The sequence below is a fragment of the Camarhynchus parvulus genome, chromosome 20 (assembly GCF_901933205.1).
Source record: "Camarhynchus parvulus chromosome 20, STF_HiC, whole genome shotgun sequence".
In the NCBI taxonomy this organism is placed as follows: Eukaryota; Metazoa; Chordata; class Aves; order Passeriformes; family Thraupidae; genus Camarhynchus; species Camarhynchus parvulus.
Window position 1 is genome coordinate 2,205,338 of NC_044590.1, and position 9,908 is coordinate 2,215,245.

Sequence of the window (9,908 nt, forward strand, 5' to 3'; positions counted from 1 at the left end):
CCAAAGGCGCACGGAGGGTGTCCGAGCACCCTGCCTGCCCCAAACCCTCCCACGGAGCAGGCAGGAAGTTTTTCGGGATGAAAAGCCCGTTTTCCAGAGGGATCTTAGGGCAGATCCAGGCTGCTCGGTCTCTGCAGAGGGCGCCAGACAGTTTGGGATGCGCGGGATGCTGCTCCAGGTGCTCCAGCTGTCACTCACCAAGGTGCTCGCTCTCCAATGGCCAATGCTCCGCTCGCAGGCTGGAGTAGGAGTTGGTTTTTCTTTCTTGCATCTATAAATCCCTTAGTTCTCGGCTCCTTTCTTCCCACGGAAATAGCAACAGATGCTGGGCTGAGCTGCAGCATGCTGGCAGCCCGGCTGCCCCGGCAGAGGGGGATACTCCCTGCTTTTCATCACCAGGAGAGCTGAGCCCAGCAATGTCCTGCTGCCGATTCCTCCCTGCAGACACAACTGTTTGCTGCCCACAGGCTTGGGAGCTCACTGTCTTCTAAAGGAAAGAGCAGCCTGGCATAAAACCCACTGTAAATGCAGATTGCTTGATGTTTGCCCTTGTAAAAGTGACTAAAGCCCTGCTTGATTGCACCCCATATGCACAGCAGCAGCTTGGAAGGACTTGCTTTCCCTTTTCTATTTTTTTTTCTCTTTTTAACCTGTTCTGCCTCAGGTGCCCGGTCAGTGGTGAGCTCAGCTGCTGTGCTGACAATGAACACCACACGCTCTGCATTCTCCTTGCAGCCCCTGCTGCTGAACACCACCGAGGACTTCAACGACTCCATCCCCACCAACCGCAGCGGCGACGGGTTCTGCGAGCAGGTCTTCATCAAAGCCGAGGTCTTCCTGACTCTGGGCATCATCAGCCTGCTGGAGAACATCCTTGTCATCCTGGCCGTGCTGAAGAACGGCAACCTGCACTCTCCCATGTATTTCTTCCTCTGCAGCCTGGCCGTGGCAGATATGTTGGTGAGCATGTCCAACGCCCTGGAGACCGTCATGATCGCCATCCTCAGCAACGGCTACCTGATCATCGACGACCACTTCATCCAGCACATGGACAATGTCTTTGACTCCATGATTTGTATTTCTCTGGTAGCCTCCATTTGCAACCTCTTGGTCATAGCCATCGACAGGTACATCACTATTTTCTATGCCCTCCGTTACCACAGCATCATGACGGTGAAGAAAGCCCTGACCCTCATTGTGCTCATTTGGGTGGCGTGCATCATCTGTGGCATCATTTTCATTGCCTACTCGGAGAGCAAAACTGTCATTGTGTGTCTCATCACCATGTTCTTCACCATGCTGCTGCTGATGGCCTCTCTGTACGTGCACATGTTCCTGTTTGCCCGCCTGCACGTCAAGCGCATCGCGGCGCTGCCCGTCGAGGGCGTGCCCCCCCAGCGCACCTGCATGAAGGGCGCCGTCACCATCACCATCCTCCTGGGCGTCTTCATCGTCTGCTGGGCGCCTTTCTTCCTCCACCTCATCCTCATCATCTCCTGCCCCATGAACCCCCACTGCATCTGCTACACGGCGCACTTCAACACCTACCTGGTGCTGATCATGTGCAACTCGGTCATTGACCCGCTCATTTACGCCTTCAGGAGCCTGGAGATGAGGAAGACTTTCAAAGAAATCGTGTGTTGCTGCTATGGCATGAGTGTGGGACAGTGCATGCTGTAAAGCACCTGGTTTTGGGTGGAAAAAACACGCCATAGGTGTGTAAATATAAATATATTTATGTAGATGTTGAGATGCAGAGCAGCTCATTTTAAATGCAGTGCCTGAAGGAAGGGTGCAGGAAAGACAAAAGCCTCCTACATGATGCCTTGTTTCCTACTTTTTAGAGTGAAAACCAGTTTCAACTGAATTATTTGAAGTTTTTAAAATAGTTATAATGGAAAGAAATCCAGAGTGGCTTACAAAACAGCTTCAAAAACTTACTGGGAAAAAGGAATCCTGAAAGGGAATGCCACTTTCTAGAGACTGAGATAACATTCCCTCTAGCATTCATTTGTGCCTGTTGCTTCATCTCAGTGCCACTGCCAACAAGTCAGTGTTTTCTAAAAGATTTCATTAGTAACCTCTGTGGAAAGCTATTTTTCCAAACACCAACAGGTAACAGCATTGTTCTACACCCACCTTTTAATGAAAGAACATATTGACATTTTTGCTGCTTGCCATAAAGCAGCCTGAGTACAGTTTTCAAAGGGTGAAAGCAGACACTTCTCTTGCTCTGAAATCAGTTGTCACTACAGTGACAGCATGGCTTCAACAGCTGCCTGACAGGATTGACTCATGTGAAGGCTTTTGCATTATTTATTGTGATATAAGAGTATTATACCCTTGAATTTTTGATTATTTTTTTAAAGCTGGAATGCCCTGATCAATGTAGTAATTGCTACGTTTGTAAAAACTCACAGAAGCCTCCTTTTGATAAATCCTCACTAATGACATCCACGGATCTGAACAGCAGAAAGAGCTAAAATGCAAAACACTTTGAATGCAGCTTTGTGTAAAAGCTGCAGGGAGTCCGTAGAAATACCCACCTCTAAGTTCAGCAGCTGGAAGGAGTCAGATGTGTGTGGCAGAGAGGACTTTACCCACTGAGAAATAAATCTCCCGGGGCAGGACAATGTAAATGTCCTTCCTTCATCTCTGGGCTGCACTCAGGGGCTTGGTGCTCCTGCCCTGGGCACAGGAGAGCACCAGGGCTGTCTGCAACCCTCTCCAACCCCCTGGGTGTCAGTGCCATGCACAGCAAGCTCCTGCAGCTACACCAGTTCAGTCTTTGCCTCTGCTTTCTGCAGGAGCAAACCCACAAACGCTGCAGGTGCCTTCAGCCAGCTCACTGTCACCGAGCAGGGGCTGCTGCAGACACAGGCACGGGCAGTGGCACCACCAGTGCCAGGCTGAGAACCCCCAGAGCCATCCTAAAGGCTGCCTGGCACCTTTCTGGTACCTTGCTTTCAGCAGGAGGGGATCCCCAAACTCTCAGAGCCGTCTGATGCTTTCAAACATCTCCAAATTACATTTGATTTAAAACTCTCTGGTTTATTCCTTCTTATTTTGGTTGGGTGGAGGTGCTGGGTTGATGTTGTTGTTGTTATTATTATTGTTATTATTATTATTATTATTATTATTGTGGTTGGTTTTTTTCTGGGACTGCCCTCTGCCAGGTGAGAATCAGTTCATGAGACAGCTGATGCACCCAGAGCTCCCCCAGCTCCTGTGCCCCCAGTCCTGCCCCACACTGGTGCTGCTGTTTCAGTGGCTCCAGACCCAGCCCTGCTGCCTGTGGGGAGCCACATTTCCCACTCTGCACCTCCTGGCCTGTGTTTGATCCCCAGCATCCCACAGGAGCAGCCCCATCTCCCAATCTTATGGGCTGGATAATCCTCCTGGGGCCAAGAACCAGCTCTGCCTGTGCTCCAGCCACATTCTGTCCCACCACAAACCAACCCCACATTCCCTACTTCTCCTGCCTTCTGATCACATCCAAAATTCCCTAATTGAATTCTCACTTCCTGTCATAATCACATCCCCCAGACTTCCCCCTTTCTAGCGCTCCCTCTGTTCCAACACTTACCCAACCCTTCATTTTAGAAAGGTTAAATTACAATAATAAAAAAAGCAAAACCTGACTGTGGAGCAGAGCAGGCACAAATGGAAATTCTCCCTGTTTCAAGAAGAGACCAAAGACAATCCCACTGACTGGCAAAGCCAAAAGCTGTCAGCTTTATGTGTGTGTCACCCAGCCCAGCTCAGCTGTGTCCTGCTAGCCCAGCCTGTCACACCTTGCAGCAGCTGATGTGGCACATGGAGATGAAATCAGCATGGGGAACCACAAAACTTCTGTGGTGTGCAAAGGCTGTGCCTATGTGTTGTAAAAAATCTCTGCTTTTTCTCAGTGTTCTGTATCCCTACACTCTGGAGCATGGTTTGCCACGATGTTCTCCGTCAGGTTATTGTGTATTTAGCTCTTGTTGCACCTGATGTCCTCCTTATTTCTCTCATGTCCTACTTTCTTCTCCTTTAAAAGCAATTTTAGCAGGACTGATTCATACAGTGCTTTGCCTCTAAGCAAAACATACTCTGCTGAATAAAATCTGGAGAGATCACTGGGAATCATGTTTGCTTCTGTCAGAGCACCACACCCAGCAAACCAGTCTGGGGGCTCACACAACTGAAAACAGAGCCTAACACTGGGGAAAAGCCTCTTCATTCAGAGAATCATGGAATGGGTTGGGTTGGAAGGGCCCTTGGTCAGCCAGTGCCCCCCCTGCCATGGGCAGGGACACGTCCCACTGCCCCAGGCTGCTGCTGGCCTGGAACGCTTCACAAAAATGAGGGGGAAAAGCCAAATTTTCAGTGCCATGTGCAGGAAGAGAGTCCATAAAACCCCCCAAAGATCCCTGACCCCTTGTGGCACCAGGTTATCCAGGAGGGGAGGTGGGTTTGCTCAGCCCCAGGGTTTGTGCACACCCTCAGCTCTGAGCCCTGCTCTGGAGTTCTGTGGGGCACTGATGGATCCGGGGCTGCAGGGTCACAGCAAGGCTGGCCCTGCTGGGAGGGGAAACAGGGAAGGACCACGGGGCTGCACCCCAAACCAGCAGTGAGAGAGGGAATACTCACAGCTACAGAGCCGGGGGGGAGGAGAGGGGAAAGGGGAAAGGGGAAAGGGAAAGGGAAAGGAAAAAGGGAAAAGGGGAAAGGGAAATTGAAGGGGAAAGAAAGGGAAAGGGAAAGGGAAAGGGAAAGGGAAAGGGAAAGGGAAAGGGAAAGGGAAAGGGAAAGGGAAAGGGAAAGGGAAAGGGAAAGGGAAAGGGAAAGGGAAAGGAAAGGGAAAGAAAGGGGAGAGGGGAAAGGAAAGGGGAGAGGGGAAAGGAAAGGGGAAAGAAAGGGAAAATAAAACAGAAAAGGAAGGGGAAAGGAAGAGAGAAGGAAAGGGGAAAGGAAGGGGAAAGCAAAGGGAAAAGGAAAGGGAAAAGGGAAGGGGAAAGGAAAGGGAAAAGGGAAGAACAGGGCTGCACTGCAACCAGTAGGACAGACATAAACATTTTGATGAGAGGGGAGCCCTGAAGTGATGCTCAGCCACCGCCAGGGTCAGAACTCCAGCAGGACCCACCCAGGGGGCACAGAGCCATGGGCAGCGCCCAGCCCAGGCCCTGCCCAGCCCTGCAGCCTCGGGCTGTGCTCACAGCATCCAAACCCAGGGCAGGACCCCTCTCACCTGCTGCAAGCAGAGCAGCATTTCCAGCTGGGAATCTGCCCCTGGGCAGGGCTGCAGTGGAATGCCACCACTTGTATACCAACATACAATCACCACTTGTATACCAACATACAATCACCACTTCTATATCAACATACAATCACCACTTGTATACCAACATACAATCACTACTTCTATATCAACATATAATCTGCTCATAATAAGAAATGTTTCTTCCTCGAGGAGAGTGCTGGGCTGACCAAGATATGCGCAGTTTCCGCCCAGATGGTCTAAGAAATGGCAGGCTAAATGATATATTTTGCATCTAAAGGTATCATTATTATGGATTTATTGAGTCCGTTTTTCTGCAGGAAAATCAAGAAGTTCACAGACACTGTAGGATTGCCATTTGCTCGAAGATGTGCTAGGAAATCCTCATATATTTAAGACAAATATTTGAATTCCCAGCAACATGAGTTATCCTGCTAAGTCAACTCCACACAGCATATTCTGCCAATTACAGGCAGATTTGTTTCTTTCACATTAAATTCAGCACTGTGCAGGCAATTTCCCCATCAATAAGTGTCTAAATATTTTATAATTGACAGCATTTGTATTAATGGGCAAATAACCAAGTGAGGCACAGAACTCTGCAGTCAAACAAGGCCATTGTTCAGGCCATGGGTACAGACATTGCATTGCCACTGAAATAAGAAGTTTCTATTTGTTGAGGCCTGGGTGGGGACCAGGGTTTGGTGTTTGGTGGCTTCACCTAAACCTAAATTTGAGAGGAAGCCACGGATGGGGTGTCACAAGAGACACTGCAAACCCCTTTGCTGTTTGCAGCCCAGTCTCAGCTCCAGAGCCCTGGGGCAGCACGAGGGACACCAGGGGACCAGCAGGGGCACAGCAACTGTTCCACAGCTCCCTGCCCCACACCCAAGGGGAAAATCCACTCTTATGGCATGATTCAAGGCTTCAAAGTGAAATAGAGGTGGTTAAATGGGATATTGGGGAGGAATTCTGCCCTGGGAGGGTGCCCAGAGCAGCTGTGGCTGCCCCTGGATCCCTGGCAGTGCCCAAGGGCAGGGCTGGGAGCACCTGGGACAGTGGGAGATGTCCCTGCCATGGCAGGGGTGGCACTGGGTGGGATCTGAGGTCCCTCCCAACCCAAAGCATTCCATGATCCCCCAGCCCTGCCTGCAGCAGGAATGTGAACACACCACAGCTCCTCCTGGCAGTGCCGTGCAGATTTTCCTCAGCCCAGGGCGAACACGTCTAAGGGAAGATCAGGTGAAAAAGAGAGGCAAGAGAAGGCTGGGTGGGGACAGAGTGTGAGCAGGTGAGCAAAACAGCCCTGGGTGCACGTGGGGATGTGTGGGATGTGCGAGAGGGCCAGGCCTGAGGGTGAATGTCTTTGGTGCCAATCAGGACACAACAAGTGTGAAATCAAGAGTCTGCAGCTGATTGGGACAGACTTTTTCCTTGTTCCTGTCTGAGCTCCCAAAGCCTGCACGTTACTGCTGTCTTCAGCCTTCAAGACCAAAGAACCTCTTCACAAAGCCCTTGTCTCTCAGAGTGAGTCTGAGCTTATCCTTCACTCGGGCAAGACACCAGGCCTTGCACTTGCAGCCTTTCATTGCCTCTACTTAGAGTCAATTATGTGCTACTTGTGAAGTTTGCCTTTAGTAATCTTAAAATTGTACAGCATGTACTTGGAAAGGTCTAAATCTAAATCAAGGACTCGTAATTTCAGGGTTTGAAATGGTGCAGGGACAGTAAATAAATGTCATCTTTCATTTTCAAATTTCTCTGCGTGAAAGGAACTGACTTGGGGAATCCAAAACTTTTGGCAAAACAAAACAAAAAGGAGGCAGGACCAAATATGAGGCGTGCTGTAAATTTATTTTCAAGAAAGTAATTAATGTGTTTGAACATCCAGCTTGGTGTACAAAACTTAACCCAAACACTTCACTGATGTCATCACAAAGGGAACTGCGTTGTCTTTGATGTTTATGTAACAGAATTTACATGTATTCCTCCTGAAGGACAGCTGTGTGTGTCAGTGAAACAGGGGCTGTTTAAAACCACAAATCAAGGCAGAATACCAACGCCTGCATTGTGCTGTGACCTGAACACTCAGCTCCAGGGGAAGGCAACAGCAAAAATGGACACAAAGCCCACCAATGAACACCAAAGCAGTGCTAAAACAGATCTTTTTTTTAAAGCAGAATCAGCTACAATTCTCTAAAATCAGTTTTCCTCCTCGGTTTGTTTAAGCTGACAGGGACACCAACCAACCAGGGCTGGATGAGGCTGCTTTGGGTCTGTGGCTGCCACTCTGTGCCCCTTGCCAGGCACACCCCGGGCAGGCTCTCTGCCCTCTCCCTGCTCCTCTGCACTCCTCAAATGAAACTCAACAGGTAAATAACTCCCCCCATTCTCTCAGTATTATTTGGCAGTGCTTCCCTGTTTAATGCTGGAAGTCTTAAAAAAACCCCAATAATCCATGTGTAACGTGGCACAAAGCTGCCATGCCATAAATAAACCTACAGCTGTGTGGCTCCACTTGCTGGGATGTCATTCCTATTCCCAAAAGAATGCAGATGTGTGCCCAGGAGGAGCTCTGAGCATCTTCCTCTTGGCAAATCCACTTTGGAGAGGCCAGAAGTAAACATTTAAAATCCACCCAGGTAAATTCAATCAGCCAGCATCAACCCACAGGGGATTCTTCAAGAAATCAAAGCTCCCTTTGATTAAAATGAGAAGCAGCAGAAAAATGTGCACTGAGACACAAGTTAACAGCTCCTGTTAAATCAGGAATTGTGTGTATTTGTAGACAAAGGGACAGTTGCACATTTCAGTGGTAAAAAGCTTTTACTAATGAGCCATTGTTCTCTTTGGCTACCTGCATTTAGATTAAAAAACCTTAGGGGTTTTGCTTTTAACTAAGCAAGAGAAGTTGAAACTGAAATGATTTCCAACTGAGAACAAGTACAAGTGGACTTGTGGGTGTAAAAACAGTGCAAGCATTGTTTCCATCACTGATTCATGGAATTTAGCCTTTCTGTGGATGGTCTGAGATGAAATTTGATAAGTCTATCCTATTGTTACTGTTATTTGTTCTTAACACAAATATCTTTAAAATAGGAACCACACATCATAAATTCTGTTACAAAGATAATAACTAGTAAATACTAAGTTTTAAATGCTGGGAAAATGGGAATGACATTGGAAACAAGCAAAATATCATAGAACAGTACATTTTTATCAAGAGATAAAGGAGTGTTCTTTCTTTTTCATAATTTCTATGAGTGGGTAATAAACAGGTACAAAATCTATTAAAATTTAGCCAGGCATACATGGAGTCAGACAGGGCACACATAAGTGACTAAATATTCTTTTTAAAAACCAATTCACCAAGCAGAAAAAACATGATGTTCTCCAAGTTTCACTTCATTGTTTTCTTTTCTCATATCATATTACGTAACTTGGTTTGGAATCGATTTCTACCTTCTCTGGTTGTTTATTTGGCAGCTTCACCAGGAGCTGACACACCACTGTGACTTCTCCTTGTAAAGAGTTTTTTCTCTTGTATTAAAATACCTCCTTTGCTGGCTGACAGGAAAAGCTACAGCAGCTGCACTTCCCATGCTCGGCTATTTCCAGAGGCAAACACAGAAATGAGGCAAGGGAACATTTGCCTCCACTCTGTTCCCTTAGCAAGAAGATTTCCTATTATTTTATCTACCACTGCTGATTCCCAAAAGGAAAACCTCCAAAAGATTCCAGAAAATTTTGCCCTGTGGCTTTGGCCTTTCTATTTTGGTGTTGTTAATTTGTGTTAGCTAAGAACATATTGTACTTGTAAGGGTTAAATGACAAATAAGCCAATAATCCTTTCAAACTTAAAACACAGACATTTAAAGCACCCAAGACCAAATAACAAATTTCAATAACAAATAACAATTTATTTTTTTTTGTTCCAATAACAAAAAATATTCTAACAGGTACCTCGGTTCTGTGTGATAGCACAGGCACAGTGAAAATCAATGCTCTCCTTCAGAATGGAACTCATTATTTCTCAGGCAGGGTGGATTTTAAATATCATCTTTTGACCTCCGTGCAGCTCCTTACCAGAATCCAAGAGCTGTTAAATTACTGACAGGCTGAACGAAGGAGAAATATTCAAGCCCAGCCCAATTATTATGTGCAAAGCAATATGTGGAGAGGTGTTGGATTTCCCACTGGGCACCTCAGGTTTGCTTTTCTTCAGGAAAGCTGCAGAAAGGGCTTTGCTTTCCTCTGGTTGATGCCTTGCAGACCAAAGTGGGACTTAAGTGGTACCATGGACAGAAGGAACGGGATTTCTGATTTAGCCACCAAAACCTGCTGCTCAGGAGATCTCATCCTGGAGGGGAGATATCACAGAATATGTAGGGGACCCCACACCTTCATCAAAGTCAAATAATGGAACTGGAAAAGTTGGCAGGGAGGATATTTAGCGCAGGGAACAGCATTTTCAAGAGAGAGCTCAGGGAGCAGAATTCCCTGGGAGAGCTGGAGCTGTGTGACAGTTTTGTGCTTTGTTTTCTTAAGTGCTGTCCCTTTGGAAGTTCTCCTTAATGAAAAATTATTCAACTATCCTGAAGTAATGCTTTCCTTTTAATGTGATAATTACTACCAATTTGCTGTCTAA

General features: G+C 47.3%; 1 protein-coding gene across 1 annotated transcript; it reads left to right on the top strand.

Moving 5' to 3' along the window:
* Positions 1 to 702: 702 nt before the first annotated feature.
* Positions 703 to 1,680, top strand: MC3R (melanocortin 3 receptor). Its single transcript, XM_030963351.1, has one exon. It carries the CDS (start codon positions 703 to 705, stop codon positions 1,678 to 1,680), a length of 978 nt encoding a protein of 325 aa, XP_030819211.1.
* The last annotated feature ends 8,228 nt before the right edge of the window (positions 1,681 to 9,908 follow it).

Excerpts from the sequence above, each read along its gene's own strand:
- MC3R (XM_030963351.1), top strand. The coding sequence starts at position 703 with ATGAACACCACACGCTCTGCATTCTCCTTGCAGCCCCTGCTGCTGAAC.